The sequence below is a fragment of the Eubalaena glacialis genome, chromosome 13, assembly GCF_028564815.1.
Source record: "Eubalaena glacialis isolate mEubGla1 chromosome 13, mEubGla1.1.hap2.+ XY, whole genome shotgun sequence".
Classification (NCBI taxonomy): domain Eukaryota; kingdom Metazoa; phylum Chordata; class Mammalia; order Artiodactyla; family Balaenidae; genus Eubalaena; species Eubalaena glacialis.
In genome coordinates this window covers 59830254-59849378 of record NC_083728.1, presented here as the reverse complement: position 1 = coordinate 59849378, position 19125 = coordinate 59830254, and the positions used below count along the sequence as shown (strand labels likewise).

At 49.5% G+C, this 19125-nt stretch overlaps 1 protein-coding gene across 1 annotated transcript in view; it reads right to left on the bottom strand.

Moving 5' to 3' along the window:
* SEC14L5 (SEC14 like lipid binding 5) overlaps nt 1-19125 on the bottom strand; it is a 37121-nt gene that overhangs the window by 5678 nt on the left and 12318 nt on the right. Inside the window, exons 2-10 of the mRNA XM_061208293.1 lie at nt 16957-17106; nt 16408-16539; nt 14029-14157; nt 13258-13450; nt 9566-9678; nt 7230-7419; nt 5578-5666; nt 5414-5484; nt 3645-3816 (exon numbers count right to left, since the gene is read on the bottom strand). Of these exons, the coding sequence (XP_061064276.1) occupies nt 3645-3816; nt 5414-5484; nt 5578-5666; nt 7230-7419; nt 9566-9678; nt 13258-13450; nt 14029-14157; nt 16408-16539; nt 16957-17106 (1239 nt within the window). The remainder of the gene's footprint in view (nt 1-3644; nt 3817-5413; nt 5485-5577; nt 5667-7229; nt 7420-9565; nt 9679-13257; nt 13451-14028; nt 14158-16407; nt 16540-16956; nt 17107-19125) is intronic.

The following is a 19125-nucleotide window of genomic DNA, read 5'->3' as shown; positions in this document are numbered from 1 at the left end:
CTGAGAGGGGGAGATGAGGCAAGATGGAACGTTGTCTTTTTTTTAATTGAAGTGTAATTCACAGAACATAGAGTTAACCGTTTTAAAGTGAACAATTTGATGGCTTTTAGTTCATTCACTATGTTGGGCAACCATCACCTCGAATTCCAAGACATTTTCATCCCCCAAAGGAAACCTCAGACCCGTTAGCAGTCACTCTCCTTTCCTTTCCCCTCAGCCCCTGGAAACCACCAATATGCTTTTTTTTTTTTTTTTTTTGGCCTATTCTGGAGATTTCATAGAAATGGGATGACACAACATGTGGCCTTTTGTGACTGGTTTCTTTCACTGAGCGTCATGTTTTCAAGGTTCAACCACGTTGTAGCACGAGTCAGAACTCCTTTTTCACCTAGAGATTGTCATACTGAGTGAAGTAAGTCAGAGAGAAAAACAAATATATCACTTGTATGTGGAATCTAAAAATGTGGTACAGATGAACTTATTTACAAAACAGAAACAGAGTCACAGATGTAGAAAACAAACTTTGGTTACCAAGGGGGAAATGGGGGGTGGAGGGATAAATTGGGAGATTGGGATTGACATATACACACTACTAAATATAAAATAGATAACTAATAAGAACCTACTGTATTGCACAGGGAACTCTACTCAGTACTCTGTAACAACCTATATGGGAAAATAATCTAAAAAAGAGTGGATATATGTATATGTACAACTGATTCACTTTGCTGTACAGCAGAAACTAACACAACACTGTAAATCAACTATACTCCGATAAAAATTAATTAAAAACATAAAAAAGAAAACAAAAGAACTCCCTTTTCATGGCTGAATAATATTCCATTGTGTGGATGACCATGTTTTGTTTATCCCGGATGGAAAGTATTTCAACACCAAGCTCTAAGCTGCACGTCAATGTGGTTTTTCACGGCATCCCAATGCTGGGGTGGTGCCTGACTCAGGAAATAGTTGGGGAAGGAAGGAAGGCAGGAAGGGAGGGAGGGAGGGAGAGAGGAAGGGAAGGAGGGAGGGATGGGGGAGGGAGGAAGGCACTTAGCACAGTAGAGCACAAGCCAATTCAGCAAGGAATGCCACAGGCAAAAGATCATTTGGGGGACTTCCCTGGTGGTCCAGTGGGTAAGACTCCGCGCTCCCAATGCAGTGGGCCTGGGCTCAATCCCTGGTCGGGGAACTAGATCCCACATGCATGCTACAACTGAGAAGTCCACATGCCACAACTAAACATGCTGCAACAAAGACCCCGCATGCTGCAGCTGAGACCCGGTGCAGCCTAAATAAATAAATATTTTTAAAAAATCATTTGGGAACTAGAAATCCCACCTGCGTGGGTCACACTCCTTCAGCCCCCACCCCGGGAGGTGGTCCCTGTGGGCCTCAGCAACCTGGCTCTGTGCACTGGCTTTCATCTGGTGTGGCCAGTGGGGGAAGGGGGGCGGGGGCAGCAGGAGATGGGAGGTGGGTGCGTCTTCCCCGCTCCCTCCCTGCTCCAGTGCCCCTGGCAGCTGCGACCCTCACCTGCTGCAGCTCTCTCAGGGCTCCGGTAACAAGGACATTGCCTCCTCGTGTCCCTCCAGCCCTGGGGTAGTCAGGGCTTACGGCAGTGGCCAGCCCCTGGGGCCTCCCCATCCTGCCCACACCCCTGCGAGGAGTTCTGGTGTGTCACACCCCCACTGGAGTCACCTGGGTGAATCTGCTTCTGTCCAGGACCCCGACCGACTGGCTCCCACCTGCACCCGACGTGCATCTTCTTAGGAAATCTCCAGACAGCAAAGAAACTTAATTTTCACAAAGATCAGGATATTTCAAGATAAAATGCTACAGCAGCAGATCCTGCCTGTGCCTCCCACAGCTCCTGCTCCCCAGCCCATCCCCAGCAGAGCTGTAAAGCAGCCCAGAAGCTAGGGAACTTTCTGCCCCAGAAGTCTGCTCATGTCCTGTCCTCCAACAGTCCTGCCATGGCCCCCTACTGCCCCAGGACAAGGTCCCATCTTTGCCACAACCTGGACTCAGCAGGCACTGGGCCCTGAGCATCTTCCCAGCCTCCTCTGGCCACTGCTTTTTCAGTCCCTCAGAAGCACCCAGCCGGGTCCTGCCTCCAGGCCTTTCTTTGTCCGTGCTGTGCAGGTTACCCACCACACCCTTCCTCCCGCCCTTCTCCCGCTTGACTCCCACTCCTTCCTCAGGTCTCAACCCATGTCACCTTCTCAGTGGAAGCGTCTTCAGCTCCCCAATCTAAATTATACACCCCCATCGCCCCCTGACTTAGTCTCCCCAAGAACCCTGAACGTCCCCAAGCCCATGTCACAGGGCCTCGTGAAGCAGTTACTCATGTGGGGCTATCGGGTTTCTCTCCCACACGCACCCCGTGACACAGGGGTACACACTCTGCATCCCCAGGGCCTGGAGAGGTGCCTGGCACACAGCAGGCGCTTAGTAAAACACTGAATCCATTTAACTTTCAACTCACAAATCTACCCTGATTGAACCTTTAGGTACAGCAGAGATTCTCAGGCTTTCCCAGGCACCGAATCCCGAAGGCACTCGGTGAGATGCTGACCCCGAGTCTGTAGGATGGAGAGGGACCTGACATTGCTCTGGCCTGCAGACCACACTTCGGGAGCAAGGCCTCAGGGCGGTGGTTTTCAGCTGCAAGTGATAACCTGGTAGTGGCTGTGAAATCAACTTGGCACCGTGACTAGCCTATCTGGAGTGGAGTGGACTAGAAAAGAACAGCGAAGAGCATGCTGTAAATAGTTACGATCACCGTCACTTAAGAATCTATTGTTTCGGGTGTGTGTGTGTGTGTGTGTGTGTGTGTGTGTAGGCACGAGCCACACGAGGGGACCAGGTGGCAACATAAAGTGGGTTGTGGGCAAAAAGTTTTAAAATCCCAACAGCACAGGATCCCAACGCTCTTCGGAATCAGCTCACAGGAGTCCCAGGAACGTTGTACAATTCTAAGTGTGGCTCTCCCGTCCACGAAGCAGGACAGTGGGTATGTAAAATGTGGTCCACCCATACAATGGAATATTATCCAGACATAAAAAGGAACGAAGAACTGATTCTTGCTACAACATGGATGAACCTGAAATCATTATGCTAAGTGAGAGAAATCAGACACAAAAAGCCTCATATTGTATGATTCCACTTACATGAAATACCTAGAACAAATCCACAGAGACAGAAAGTAGATGAGTGGTTGCAGGGGGCTGGGGGGAGGAATGGGGAGGAACTGCTAATGGGGACGGGGCTTCCTTTTTGGGGTGATGAAAATGTTCTAGAACTAGCTGGTGGTGATGGCTGCACAACTCTGTGAGTATACTAAAAACCACTGAATTCTATACTTTAAAAGGGTGAACTTTTTGTTTTTTGGGGTTTTTTTTTGGCTGCGCCACGCGGCTTACAGGATCTCAGTTACCCGACCAGGGACTGAACCTGGGTCATGGCAGTGAAAGCCCGGAATCCTAACCACTGGCCACCAGGGAACTCCCAAAAGGGTGAACTTTATGGGAAATGAATTATATCTCGATAAAGCTGGTCATTAGAGGAAACAATGCAGGATAATCGGGCGGAGCAGCTCACAGAGGGACCCCCTCCCGTCTCAGCCTCCTGCTCTCTCTTACCAGCGTCCAGAGCACAGGGAAGACGCGGGGGGCTCGCACGATGAGCAGCCGGCCCAGGGTCTCAGGATAATTGTCCTCCACCACCTCGATCATGCGCAGCAAGGCCTTTATCCCCGGCCGCCACAGGTGCCGCAGGCTGAGACCCTCCAGGTCCACCAGGCAGGTCCAGGAGCTGCGGCAAAGACGCCCCCTCACTCCACCTCGCTCGGCCACCTCCCAGGGCCCCCAACACCATCCTCAGGGACCTGGGGGCCCACAGACAGGGATGGAGGGAGAGGCTCAGTAAGGCGGCGCTGGGAGCAGAAGGGGCAGGGACCACAGGGCACTCTTGTGGACCCTGCCACCGTGGGGAGGCCACATGGCATGGAGGTTCTGAGTGTGCACACCGAGGCTGAGCACCCAAATTCAAGTGCCTGAGAGCCGTGTGACATGGGCAACTTCCTCATCAGGACAGCGGCAATCACAGTAACAGTCCCCATCTCGCCCATTGTTAGGATTGAATGAGATGGTCTATGTAAAGCTCTCTGCAAGGACAGGCACATAGCACATGCTCATTAAAAGCCAGTTTTTACTACTAATTGCTGAAAAGATGCTGACTGCTAAACAGAGCACACACTCCAGAGCCAGATGGCCTGGGTTCAAATCCCAGCTCTGGCATGTGCTGTGTGGCTTTGGCTAAGTTACTTAACCTCTTTGTGCCTCCATTTCATTAGCACCAATTCATTAGGAAAATGACTGTTTGGCTGTAGCAAGTGGTCCCTGGGAGCCTGTCCATCAGCTTCATTCCCTTCACCTTGCCCACCCACTCCTAGGAGTGCCTTCATGACACCCTGTCATCTGAGCCATGTCGGGGGCATTCCGCTTCTGGCCAGGATGCTGATTGATCAATTCCCCACTCCAAACTCAATGGACGCCCCTTTAGGAAAGCTCTAAATAGCAAAGGAACTTAATTTGCACAAAGGTCAGGATATTTCAGGATAAAAACTTCAGTAGCAGGTCCTGCCTGTCCCTCCCTTGTAGGCTGTGGTAGGGTGACATGACTCAAGGAGCTTGGAAGAGTCCCTGCTACACAGGAAGTGCTATGTGGTGTTTGCATCACCTCTTAAAGTCATGGCTTGCGGGATCTTAGTTGCCTGACCAGGGATTGAAGCCAGGCCCCAGCAGTGAAAGCGCCAAGTACTAACCACTAGACTGCCAGGGAATTCCCATTAAGTCATTGTTTTTGATAAGCCATAAAGAAACCCTAGGAAGGGTTTACAGAAGAGGAAGCCACAGCTCAGAAAGGTTAAGTGCCTTTGGGGGCAATGCCACCGTAAGGACTGGTGTGGGAAACTCAGCTCAGGAATGGGAGTTTGGGGCAGCCCAAGGAGGTGGTGGGTCACTGGATGGGCCATGACACCTGCGAGGTCCTTCTGCCTGGGAGACTGGCAGGGTGGCTCTTGGGGTGGGAGAGCTGGTCTCGAAAAGCCAAGTCCAGGAGGCTGCGTGGCATGGGGAGAAAGTCCGTGAGCCTGAGCCAGATGGGACCAGGTTCAAACTCCAGCTCTGCCCCTTCCCCGCTCAGCAGCCTTGGATGACCTCACCACTCCGAGCCTCAGTTTCCCCTCCATAAAGAACAGGGATGCTGAGAGTCCCTGCCTCGTAGGGTCACTGTAAGAATTAGGTGAGGACATTTCCGTAAAGCATCTAGCAGGCTGCCTGGCATGGCATCCATGCCCAGTGAACTTTGGCTGTTTTTACTGTTTGGGGGAGTTTGCCTGGGTTCTTGCCTGATGGGACGGCCAAACTGTTTTGTGTTCCCTTCACACCGCTTCTGTCCTTCCTCATTGACGCAAAGAACCTGGAAGGCAGAGAAGGTGCTGGCGAATGTTCACTTGGCTGCTCCAGCCGCAGGCAACCCCGGGGGCTCCCAGGAGCGGGGACCCCAACTCACATGCTGCAGCAGCACCTCCTCCCCCGCGGCCTTCATCAAGCCCTTGGTGTCCATGTGGCCCAGACGCAGGATGTACAGGGGGCGGCCATCTTTGGGGCGGGGCCGAGCAAGTGGAGGACAAAAGGGAAACAGAATTACATACTTATACATAATCCTTCATATATATTATATATGTACAATCAATTCTTGTTATTTGCGGTAGTTAATTTCTATAAAGTCACCTCGAACACTGAATCAAGGAACTCAGAACCACTGCTTCTAAGGGGGGAATAGGAGGTTAAGTTTCCGCCAGCCTCTGGTCATGACATTTTTGTCAGTCGATCGATCAGTATGTAACTTTGTCCTGCGTGTGTTTCTATTTGAGGACACCTTGTTTAATTTACATTGTTGATTCCTTAACATTGAACGCATGGCCAGCAGCAGTGTAACTCGTGCCTGAGTGGAGTTTATCTGACATGAATTTTCTCCATAAGGTGCGTCACAGCCTTCTTGCACTTAGGAACACAGTGCTTCTGCACGATGCGAAATCAACGCAAAAAAGCACAAAATGCGAAAAAAAAAAAATGGCACTAAATAGGCTGCAGAAAGGATACTCATTTACAGTAGGAGCTGAAACAAGGAGGCAGAAGGACACTTGTTCAACCTCAGCCGGGGATGGATGCGCACGTCGGGTGACTCAGATTTTTCGTCACTCTGTCCGTGAAGGACAGTGAAAGCGCCCTGAGTATTGATTTGGGAGTTACAAATAAATTGTAGTGAGTAGGCAAATTCACAAATACAGAATCCATGAATAACACAGACCGACTGTATATTGAAAGCAAGCATGTCAACCGGTTCTTCAGGAGACTCAAGCACTTGCCCTAATCAATACATATGAATTTTTAACTAAAGGACATTGAAAAGCATAACAGGCGCTGGCATCAATGGCAGATTAATACAAAATCCAGAGATGATATTTGTAGTGGGTTGAATAGTGTCCTCCCCAAAGTTCATGTCCATCCAGAACCTCAGAATGTGACCTTATTTGGAAATAGGGTCTTTGCTGATGCGATTACTTAAGGATCTCAAGATGAAATCATGCTGGATCAGTGTGGGCCCTAAATCCAGTGACCCGGGGTCTTTAAAAGATGAGGAGAGGACACAGAGAGATACCTAGAGGGGAGGCTGTGTGAAGACAGACGCAGAGATTGGGGTGACGTGGCCACAAGCCAAGGAACACCTGAGGCCACCAGAAGCTGGAAGAGGCAGGAAGGATCTCCCCCAGAGCCTTCGGAGGGAGCACCGCCTTGTTGACACTTTGATTGTGGACTTCTAGCCTCCAGAACAATGAGAGGATAAATTGCTATTGCTTTAAGCCACCCAGTTTGTGGTAATCTGCTAAGGCAGTCCCAGGACACTAATGCAGTCAGTATTCATGCAGCCAAAAAGTAATGGTGGGCTGACCCAGCCCCTGGGAGAAACATCTTGTCTCCAGCCCAAACGTCTATTCCAGCTCTGCCTTCACGGCTGGGTTGTCACCTCAAAGGCATCTCCAGATGCCCAGAAGAGCCAAAAGGAAAAATAATAAGATGCTAAGATAAAAAGGGGCATTCAACGTGCATTCGACAGTGACCCAAGTGTACACTCCATGTTATGTAGGTAAAGAGACGCACCTATGTCCTGGTAGTGCCAGCCCCCTGCGTAGAACTCCTCCAGGAGGGCAGGGGGTCGCCAGGTCCGAAGGAGGAGGTCAACCTGGTGTTGCTTTCGCCAGCTCAAGGACTGGCACAGCATCTCCCGGGCCCTGTCCAGGTGGAAGTCTCGAGCCCGCAGGAACCTAAGGATGTGCTCGTCTTTGGGGACCTGAGAAGAGAAGGAGGAGAAAGGCTTTAGCGTGGAATTCCCTAAGCCGGGTGGTGAAACTGGAAAATGAGTCTCCTGTCTTATCTGACAAACACTTAGCTGGGAAAAGGACGTTACACTCAACCACGACGCAGCCAAGGGTGGACTGCAGTGAATGTCTGAGTTTGGGCTTCCTAACCTCCCCCTCCTGTGCTGTGGGTGACATCTCTTTTCTCTTGGGGAACTGCTTTTCCTGCCCCCTTCCCAACACCAACGGTGGTTTTAGTTAGCGTTGCCAATCACAGGACCCCACTCCCACGGCCTCCGGTGGACAAAATCCATGCCAGGCCAATCAGGGCGTTTAGACAATTTTAAATCTGAAGAAAGGGGCATGAATCCCTTTCTCTACGGAGGCAAAGGGGAGACTGAAAGCTGTAAGCAGCCACAGATCCAAGCTCAACAAGGAAGCGTGTCTGAGGGGATGAAGCAGACATAAACGGACACAAGAACTAAGGGGTCCCAACAGCATTTAAGTCCTGGTTTTGTGGGACTTCCCTGGTGGTCCAGTGGCTAAGACTCCACACTCCCAATGCAGGGGGCCCGGGTTCGATCCCTAGTCAGGGAACTAGATCCCACATACTAAAGATCCCGCGTGCCACAACTAACAAGATCCTGCATGCTGCAACCAAGACCCGGTGCAGCCAAATAAATAAATAAGTATTAAAAAAAAAAAAAGTCCTGGTTCGGGACATCCCTGAGACAGGCTCCGTGGTCAGCTGAATGGTGTCCCACCAAGAACATGTCCACCCAGAACCTCGGAATGTGACTTTATTTGGAGATAGGGTCTTTGTACAAGTAATTAGTTAAGATGAGGTCATACTGTATTAGGGGGTGCCCTACTCCAATGTCTGCTGTCCTTATTATAAGAGGGAAATTTGGACACAGACACAGAATGTAAAGAGGGGAGAAGGCCACGTGAAGACAAAGGCAGAGACTGGAAGTGACATATCTACACGCCAAGGACTGCTGACAGCCATCAGAAGCCAGGAGAGAGGACTGGAACGGATTCCCCCCAACCCACCCAGCCTCCAGAAGGAACCAACCCTGTCGACACTTTGATTTCAGACATCTGGCTTTTAGAACTGTGAGAATAACTTTCTGTTGCTTTGAGCCACACAGTCTGTGGTATTTTGTTTCAGCAGCCCCAGGAAACTAACACACCCCACTTAACAGTTTGTTATATGAGCCAATTAAACCCCTACCCCTGCTTTTTTTGTCTGGTTGATTCAAGCTGCATTCCTAACACATATAACCCAGACTCTAACTAACATGCAGAGGTGACAAGCTAAAGCCCACCACTCTCCTTCCTTCCCTCAGGCAAGTATCAACAGTCAAGGGAAAGCCAGCCCCCATAAAAAGTGCACTTTCCTGAGTGCTGTGCTGAGCCAGACACGGAGTGGATTGTCCCTTGTAATTCACTCCGGGGGCAGGGGGTGTGCTCACATTGTACCCATTTTACAGATGAGGAAACAGGCAAACAGGTTACATCCCAGCCCAACACTAAAGTAACTCCCTTGTCTGCCCCCCGGTCGGGGGAAGGGAGGAAGGGCAAGCAACTCACGACCAGGATGGATGCTCTTATTCAACAGAGCTGAAGGTCAGGCCCGTGATTGGGACCTACATGCATGGTGGACACTCATGTGTGGGGCTTAGAGTCTAAAGGCAAAGTCCATGTGCAGTCAAAAATCAACCCTCGCAAATCATTAAATCTCTTAGAAAAGAACAGTAGGCATGGTTTTGTGAACACGGTGACTGTGTGGTGACTGTGCTCCCCAGGGGACATTGGCGATGTCTGGAGCCACTTTTGGTTGTCACAGCTGGGGAAGAAGAGCTCCTGACCTCTCATGGGTGGGGTCCAGGGACACTGCCCAATGCCCTATGGTGCACAGGACGGCCCCCCATAAAGAACTGTCCGTCCTCAAATGTCAGCTATGCCGAGGATGGGAAACCATGCTATCAGTGCTACATACAGAATGCATGAGACAGGATATAATAAAAGAAGGCAAAATGGAAGTGTCCAGCATTGCTAATTACACAGACTTACTTACCTGGCCCTTCCTCCCCCCATGCCTGAGGCTGAGTCGCTACAGCCCCAGCCCTGACCCACCTTGCCTTTGTGGGTCTCCTGCAACCAATGCCGCAGCTGGATCAGGCAGCTCTCCTGCATGGGTGTGAGATGGCCCAGGCACCTCTCAATGTAGTCCGCATCCAGCTTGTCCCCTGGAGGAGAAAAGGGGGTTCAGGACAAGCAGGAGATGCTGCATGGTCTACCCTTTCTGAAACCCTTGCCTTACTGGCCACCTTGAATCCAAAACGTAGCTCCAAGCGCACGGTGACCCTTTCACCAAATAGCCACTGGTCTTCAGATCTTCTAGTGCTTCCAACCCATTTCCAAGGTGATTCTAAAAACTCATGCTGGGGCAATCACTGTGCTGAGTGATATGTCCCTTTGACCCTCAGAAATCAAGATAATTCCTACCCTCTGGGAATGTAAGTTGATATAGCCACAATGGAAAACAGTATGGAGGTACCTCAGAAAACTAAAAATAGAGTTACCATATGATCCAGCAATCCCACTCCTGGGCATATACCCAGACAAAACTGTAATTCAAAAAGATACATGCACCCCTATGTTCACAGCAGCACTATTCACAATAGCCAAGATATGGAAACAACCTAAATGTCCATCAATAGATGGTTGGATAAAGATGTGGTATATATATACAATGGAATATTACTCAGCCATAAAAAAGAACAAAATAATGCCATTTGCAGCAGCATGGATGCAACTAGAGATTATCTTACTAAGTGAAGTGAGTCAGAAAGAGAAAGAAAAATACCATATGCTATCATTTATATGTGGAATCTAAAATTTGACCCAAATGAACCTATCTACAAAACAGAAACAGACTCACAGACAGAGAGAAAAGACTTGTGGTTGCCAGGGGGAGGGGGAAAGGGAGAGGGATAGACTGGGAATTTGGGGTTGGTACATGCAAACTATTACATTTAGAATGGATAAACAACAAGGTCCTACTGTACAGCACAGGGAAATATATCCAGTCTCCTAGGATAAACCATAATGGAAAAGAATATTAAAAAAAGAATGCATATGTGTATAACTGAGTCATTTTGCTGTACAGCAGCTTGGCAGTGTGATGCTTGCAGTGTGACTCTTTCCTACTCCTGTGCTGTATTGAAATGATGGGGACTGGGCTGTGTTGCAAATAAATCATTTTTTGTTGTTAAAAAAAATCATTGTAAAACATTGTAAATCAACTATACTGCAATTTAAAAAAAAAATTCCCACCCTCTGAAGATTATTGACAATATGAGCTCATGTCCACTGACATGCGTCATCTGAGCCAGCTCCCAACAGCCCTGGGAGGCGGGTGTCACTATTGTTCCCACTTTAGAGAAGACAAAAACTGAGGCCAAGAGAGGTTCCGTAACTCAAACAGGTAAATGCCTGTGGTGTGCCCAGCATAAAGGAGGCGGCGGATAAGTACCAGTTCTGTTTGCCTTCCCACCTCCCAGCCCCCTTGTGGGGTTCGAGGTTTTGGGTAGACAAAGCCCTGACTCCAAAATACAGCCTTGGGAGCTGCATGGATCATGCCCACTGTTCAATCCTGTCTCGCATAATTGGGCTGTTTGAGGTCAGCATGTGCCGGCATTTAGAGGCGGGACTCGGAGCTGAGGTCCTGTTGCCCACTCTGAACTGCTGTGGTGGCAGAGGCTGGCATGGGGAGGCATCTCGGCATCTTAGCATCTCAGCCCTGGGTGCAGATGGTCCACAAAGAGCAGCCTTCATGGGTATAGACTGTTCTTTGTGTGCAGAAGGCACAATAAGAAAACAAACGGAATGTGTGCACATCCAGCAGCAGGACCCAGCATTTCCCTCCAAAACAAAAAAGCCCAGGGCTGGTGGTCATGGCAACTGCACCAGTAGCCTCCTGGGTAAACAGAGTCAGGAGGAATGCTGTGGAGGGACCGCCCAGACCCTGCAACACCTCAGACTGGTCAGAAGCGGAGATGCTGAAGACAGGGAGGGGGCAAGGAGGGGATGAGGGAGGAAACACGAGGGAGGCAGTAGACGCCAGCTTCCTTCCGGCCTCCAGGCAGATGTGAGGCCCCTTTCTCCTTCTGAGCACAAAGGCTCAGTGACACACAGCAGGGTGGAAGGGGCATGATCCTGCCTCCCTCCAGCCATCCTGAGTACTGGCTCTGCTGGTGGACAGCACAGACAGAAAGGGAAGGGAAGGCCTAGTGCAAAATGGGGAGGGCACAGGGCACGACACGCAGAGTGTGCGCACAGAAAAGGGCAGAAGAAGTGCAGTAAAAAAAAAAAAAAAATTTAATATTTTAAAAGCATATGTACAACAGCAGCCATCTAGTGCACACAGTTGGTGCAGAATAAATATTTGTTGAACAAATGAATTTTGTTCTCCCTAAACACAGCCCCAGATGTATTTTTGTGGCATATCTGTGTGTCAGGAAAGCGCTTACACTTCAGTGGTCCCAAAGAGAAAACAGTCATTGCGGCATTAGTGCACATGGTTAAAACTGGATTCATGAGGCATGTGCAATTGTGTGTCCTAGGTTTTTTCCTTTAACACTATATTGTGAATATTTTCCATGTCGATGAGAGTCTGAAATATGACAAAGGGCTAATTGCCTTAATATGCAAAGAGCTCTTACAAGGCAATAAGAAATTGATGGAAAAACAGGAGAATGGACATAGGACAAGAAAAGGAATTCACAGAAAAAAAAAGAAAAGAAAAGAAAAAACAGTCGCCAAACATGAAAAAATAAAACGACCTCACTCATAAAGAAAGAAATGGCCACTAATCTACCATTGGTCACTCTTTGCCCTCCAGAAGTTTAAAACATTTACTAATAGTCTCGGGGTAGCTGGGGTAAAGTCCGGAATAGATGCAGCTACACATTTTTGGCGGGAACATTAACTACTATACCTCTTTGCAGGCCTAATTGGTAAATCTACCAAAATTTTAGTTGCATATAACATTTGACTCAGCAAATCAACTCAAAATTAGATGTTATATACATATGCTCATGAAAATATTTTTTAAAACCTTAAGTACAAAGAGGTACCACATTATTTGTATTTTAAAAAAGAATGGAAACAATCTACATGTCCATCAATTGGAGACTAGCTAAAAAAAAAACTAAAATAATAAATAATCAATCTTTATTAATAAATAAATAATGGTGCAACCACACCACAAAATACTGCAAAGTGCCAAGACACATGCACTGATACAAAAAGCTGTTCAAGCAACACTAGTAAGTGAAAAAAAAGCAAAATATCGAATGGAACGTATATGTGCTCTCATTTGTTCAATGTAGGTTACACATGTGTGTATGAGTGTATACACGTGTGTGTGCATATTATGTACATATATATGCCTAGATAATTTCAGGAAAAACTGTAGTTGCCTCCAGTAAGAGGAAAGGAGTCTTACTTCCTACTTCACATCTTCTGAGCAGTTTCAATTTTTTTTCTACCATGATCATGCATTACTCATTTAATATAGAATATTAATAAAACAGAGGAAAGCCCTGAGGCACCAGATCAGTCAATTCCTGATCTAGAAATAAGTCACTTCTGGCTCTTGGGCTGGAGCACAGAGAAGGCAAAGCAGCCGGGAGAGGGAGGAAGCTGAGTCCCAACACCAAGGGGACCCTTGGCAACTCTCCCCACTCCTACCTCCTCCCCCCAAGAGTGAGCAAACACACTGCAGACCCCAGAACAGACCTGGCTGGCTGGCTGAGACCTACCGTCAGTACTGACCATCTCGGGAGCAGGGCCCTGGGCGCTGCCAGGCCCGCAGAACTCCAGGGAGCCAGGATCCCTCAGCCCAGCCTGGGAGTGGGTGTCCTCCTCTGGGACTGGGGCAGGTGTCCACCGGGGAATGTGAGAGGTGCCCTGGGAGATGAGCTCGTTCAGGTAATGTTCGATCACCTCCTTCCCCTGGAGGTCAGAGAGACACATCAGTACCGCAGAGTTCAGCCTGGGAGTCGCCCCCACCTGGCTCCGGCCCCAGCCAGCCTGACATGTGGCTACTGAGCAGCTGAAATTCAGCCAGTCCAAAGGGACATGTGCTGGGAGTGTTAAATACACACCGGATTTCCAAGACATGGTACCAAACGAGGAATGTAAAATAGCACGCGAATAAGTTTTATATTGATAACACGTGGATAAAATATATTATTATTAAAATGAAGTTCACCTGTTTCACTATACTAACAGGCCTCCACTCAGTGATGGGTCTGAGATCTTTAAACCAAGCAGCGCACAATGTCCCTCTGTCTAGAGAGTTCACTGCCCAAGCCTAGGAGCTTTGGGACAATGACTATGGTGTCCCCATTATGGACCGGGTGTTTTCCATCCATTATCTCATGTGATATGCCTTTGATTAGAATACCCATTCTACGGATGAGGAGACTGAGGCTGAGGAAGGTTAAGGGTCTTGGGGTGGCAGATCGGGATCTGCAGGCTCTGAGGTCTGTGCACCTTCCTCTGCATGACCTATGGAACCCGTCTCTTACCCTCTTGACATTGGCTGTGTACTGCTTCATGGCGATCTTCTCCAAGGCACTTTCGAAGCCAAAGAAGGACCGGATGTCGAGCGAGGCAGATTGCTCAAAGCATGTCCAGTCTTCATTCTCAGGGTGGACCTGAAAGCCAGGCAGGGGCAGTGACATGGTCTCAGTGTGGGAGACGCCATGCCCTTCCCAGGGGGCTCTCTTGGAGACCTGGACCAGCCAGAGCATGCAGTGGACAGCACGTCACAGCCTGGCAACACCCAAGGGCAGCAGCAGTACCAAAGGGCCCTGCCCAGAACAATGCAAGGTCTAAAGCCTAAGAGAACAGAGAGCCTTCTCAGGAGGGACCAGAAGAAAGTGAGACCAATGTTCTCGTCCCTTAAAAATTGTACATAGTGATATATTTAAATAACATATTTAATATATCATTATAAATAAATTATACATAAATACTATATTTTATATTTTAAAAATATGTATTTATATATCATATCTTTATTATAAATAAATATGCATATATATATAAGCAAAGACAAATTTCATGGACAGAGCTACTGTGCAGACCCAGGCTTAGTGCCTCTCAAACTTCCGTGGGCAGAAGCATTAGCAGGGCATCTGTTAAATATGCAGATGCCTGGGCTGAACAGGTCCAAGGTAGGGCCTTAGAATCTGTATTTCCAAGCAGCCTTGGTGATACTGCTCACCAGCTGTTGGCAGAACTCACTCTAAGAAACACTACACTAAAAGTGACTCATAAAAAACTACCACCAACACCTCCCCAGAGGTAAACATCCTGGACCCAGTTTCCAGGAGGCTCCAAGAGGAGCTGAAAATGTGGAAGGAAAAAGCGGTGACCATTTACTGGATGCCTGCTGTATACGAGGCACCACACAAAGTGTCTAGGGACCAGACAGATGAATGAGGCAAGGTCTCCCGTACAGGAGGCTGGGCAAAGACACATCAAAAACACCCAGGGGACTTCCCTGGCGGTCCAGTGGTTAGAACTCCACGCTTCCACTGCAGGGGGCGCAAGCCACGCGGCACAACCAATTAAAAAAAAAAAAAAAACACCTGTAATGGGCCACATTTTTTACCCTGGAGTTACCACCTTGAGCCAACCATCTGGGATGTAGCGTCAGCTAAGGGGCTTCACCTACGTTACCTCATTTTCTCCTCCCAGTGCCCAGTGACGCGGGTTCTGCTGCTGTCCCCGTTTTACAGATATGGAAGGGTGGCCCGGGGAGGGGAAGCAATTGCCCAGTGTCACTCAGCAAGAAAGTGGCAGAGCTGGGTTCATCCCAGCAAATGCCTCCAAACGCCTCACTGCAGCCCCGAGGCCAGCAGTACTCGGCCCCCGCAGCCCCCATTCTCAGACCTCGCTCATCCACCTCAGGGTCTTCACACATGCTGTTTCCTCCTCCAGAACTCTGTTCCCAGCCCTCTCATCTTTCCGATCTCGGCTTCAACGGCATGTCCTCAGAGAGGCCTGGGGGACACTGTTACCTAAGACACTGTCACCTCCTCTTATTTTCTGTAATTCTGGATCCCTTCTTAGCACTGTGACAAAGTTGTAAGTATATATTGATTTTTTTTTTCTCATCTGTGTCTCCCACTGGAATGGAAGTCCCGTGAAGGCAATGGTCAGGCAGATTGGTCCACTGCTGGGTGCCCAGGACTTGTCAGGTTGCCTGGCATATAGTAGGTGCTCAATCAGTATGTACTGGAGAATAATAATCATTAATTATATTAAAAGTTAACATGAACTCTACTCATTACTCTGTAATGGCCTATATGGGAAAGAGTCTAAAAAAAAAAAAAAGAGTGGATATATGTATAACTGATTCACTTTGCTGTACACCTGAAACTAACACAACATTGTAAATCAACTATACTCCAATAAAAATTTTTATAAAAAGTTAACACATATACAGGACTTAGTATGTGCCAGGCACTGCTCTAAGGGGTTCGGATATTTTACTTCATTTAATCCTCACCACAACCTATGTGGTAGGTACAATCATTAACCCCATTTTACAGGTGAAGAAACTGAGGCACAGTTTCATGAAGGGGGTGGGGAGGCAGGGTTGCCAGGTTTAGCCAATAAAATACAAGATGCCCAGTCACACTTGAATTTCAGATAAACACGAATAATATTTTAGTAAGTATGTCCCAAGCAGTTTTTGAGACTGCTTAAACTAATACATACATATATATGTATATATCAGCTGTGTATGTGAACTGCTGATAGAAGGAGCGTCCTGCATCCCAGCTGACATCTCCGTGGAAGGGCGGAAGTGGGCGGAAGTGGGCGGGACCGCACGGACGTCAGCGCGCAGCCCGGTGCGGGCGCCGGGATCCCGGGCCTTCCAGCCCGCTGCTCACCGTGTAGCTGCAGTTCTCCTTGACCACCACGCGGCTGGCGAAGGTCTCGTTGTGTGCTTCGATGAGGAGAGTCCTCTCCTTCCAGTTCAAGACGTTTCTTTGCACGAAGACCACGTGCTCGACGCCTGCAATCTGCAGGGAAAGGGCAGCAGGGACGTGCGTGCTGGACGTGAGGTGGCAGCTGGGGGCGTGAACCCGGAGGGTTGGCCCCTGTCACCCTCGGACCCCGGGACCCCCGGGCCCTGCCCCGCGCCTGCCCACCAGCCAGAGCCCGGATCCCCGACTTTTCCCCCTTCCCCCGACTTCCCGGACCCCGGGACTCCCTCTTGGCCCTGGTCCTCCTACAGTCTCAGCCCAGCCTCCCGGCCCTCGTCTCTCCTGGACACGGGAGGCCCCCAGCCCAGAACGCCCTCCGGGTACCAATACACACTCACCCCAACGCCTGAGCGCACCCCCTGGTCCCAGGTCCCCCGCCCGCCATCCCCCACCACCCGTCCGGTCCCCTCCTCCGCGGGGTCCCTGGTTCTCCAGGACCCCCTCCGCGCCCACCTTCCGCAACAGCCGCGGGGCTTCCACGCGCAGCCGGCAGCTCCGCTCCACCAAGTGCACTGCCCCGTCGGCGCTGCGGGACTCGCGTAGGACCTCGCTGCCCAGGAAGACCGGGATCTGCGGGCAGGTGGGGAAGCGCTTCTCATAGGCCTGGGGACAGAGGGGCGGGGGTGAGCGCCAAGGGGACTGGGGGCAGCCAGAGCACAACCCTTCTCCCTCCAGCCCTCCCTGGGCTGTTGTCTCAATTCCGAGAGGGGGTATCCAGAGAAGAGAAGAGCGTCCTGGCCTGTGGAAAGAGCAGTGACCACTGCCTGTATTACCAAGACCACCATCTTAACATCTGTTCTAGAGCAGTGACGCAGGAGTGCCTGAGCTATGACTTGGCAAATCACGTTTTGACTCTACATTTGAGTTTTTGCCCTGGGAAGGTAGAGTGGGCTAGCTTGGGGCATTTTATTTAATTTTTTGTCTTTTATTTTTTTATTTTATATTGGAGTATAATTGATTAACAAAGCTGTGTTAGTTTCAGGTGTACAGCAAAGTGATTCAGTTATACATATACATGTATCTATTCTTTTTCAAATTCTTTTCCCATTTAGGTTATCACAGAATATTGAGCAGAGTTCCCTGTGCTATACCGTAGGTCCTTGTTGGTTATCTATTTTAAATATGGCTTGGGGCATTTTAAAAGAAGATATCTTTTAGAAAAAAACAATCGACAAAACCAACACCCCTTCATGATTAAAAAAATAAAAAGCAACACTCAACGAACTCGGAATAGAAGGGAACTTCCTCAGCCTGATAAAGGGCACCTACAAAAACCCCAGCTAACATCATACTCAATGGTGAAAGACTGACACTTTCCCCCTAAGATCAGGAACTAGGCAAGGATGTCTGCTCTGGCTGCTTCCATGCAACATTGTCCTGGAGGTTCTAGCCAGGGCAGTTAGGCAAGTAAAAGAAAGAAAAAGCATCCAGATTGGAGGATGAGAGCTCAATTCCAGAAGTGCCAGGGTCAGAGCCGCGGGGGGGCATACCAGCATCCGTGGCTGACTGTATTCAAGCGGGGTTTGCTCCAAGAGCCTGTCACAGCCACGTGTCCCAGAATCAAGGATCAAAGTGAGCTCCAAAAATAGTGCCGGCATCTGAGGACACACACCTCCTTCCCATCCCTCCTGGCTCCTGGCAGGGAGGCGGGACCACCCAGCTCAGAAGGGCAGAGGCATGGGAGGGACAAGGAAGAAATGCTTGGTTCTCTTGGTGTCACTCAAGGCCCCACGAGGCCAGCCCAGCGCATCGTCCGCCAGGGTCAGGAGGACAGGGCTGCCTCCATGTGTAGAGGCTGGTTGCTTTGTACAAACACACCAGGGTTAGAATAACTCTCCTCAGGGGAGAATGCACAACGGCACTCCTGGGGGCCTAGCCTCAGGGCTGGCAAGGGAGGCCCCCTGAGAACTGTGTCTCCCCTACACATCTCGGGCTGCCTTGAACCCTCTTTCAAAGGAAGGCATTTCTCCACTGAGGAAGGAGCTGCATAGCAAAGTAAGCAGAGCTTGGGGTGGGGTCAGGCGCCTGGCATGAAGCCCAGCTCCACCTCCAGGAGAAGCAAGTCCCTTCTTTTCTCTTAGCCGTTTCATCATCTGGAAAATGGGTATATACCAGGTTGAGTATCTCACGCAGAGTCTGGAGCATAGTAGGCACCCAGGGTTTTTATTCTCCAGGCACCAGGACTCAAATGGTGGCACAGTACACATTTGCCAGAACTGCGAACAACTCCCTCCCAGTCCCTTCTGAGTAGAGGGAGGCAGAGGAGCTGGGCTCTGCCCCACCTCCGTGATGGGCAGAGGGATGCTGACATTTGTTTGAAAGTTTATGGAGGGAAAGGGGTGCATGTGTCAGAACTGGTCAGGCTCAGTTTGAGTTCCTGCTACCTTCTCACTGCGTGACCTTAGGCAAGTCGCTTGCCCTCTCTGAGCCTCCGTCTCATCATCTATAAAATGGGCTGGTGGTAAGGATGTCACTAGGTCACGTCTCAGAGCAGTTGGCACACAGTGAGGCCTCGACTCTGCTCCTCCAGCTGTGTGCCTTCTTCCATTTAATCCTCTGAATGGCGCCCTCATTTGACAAATGAGGAAACTGGAGCCCAGAGACACTAAGTAACTTACCCAG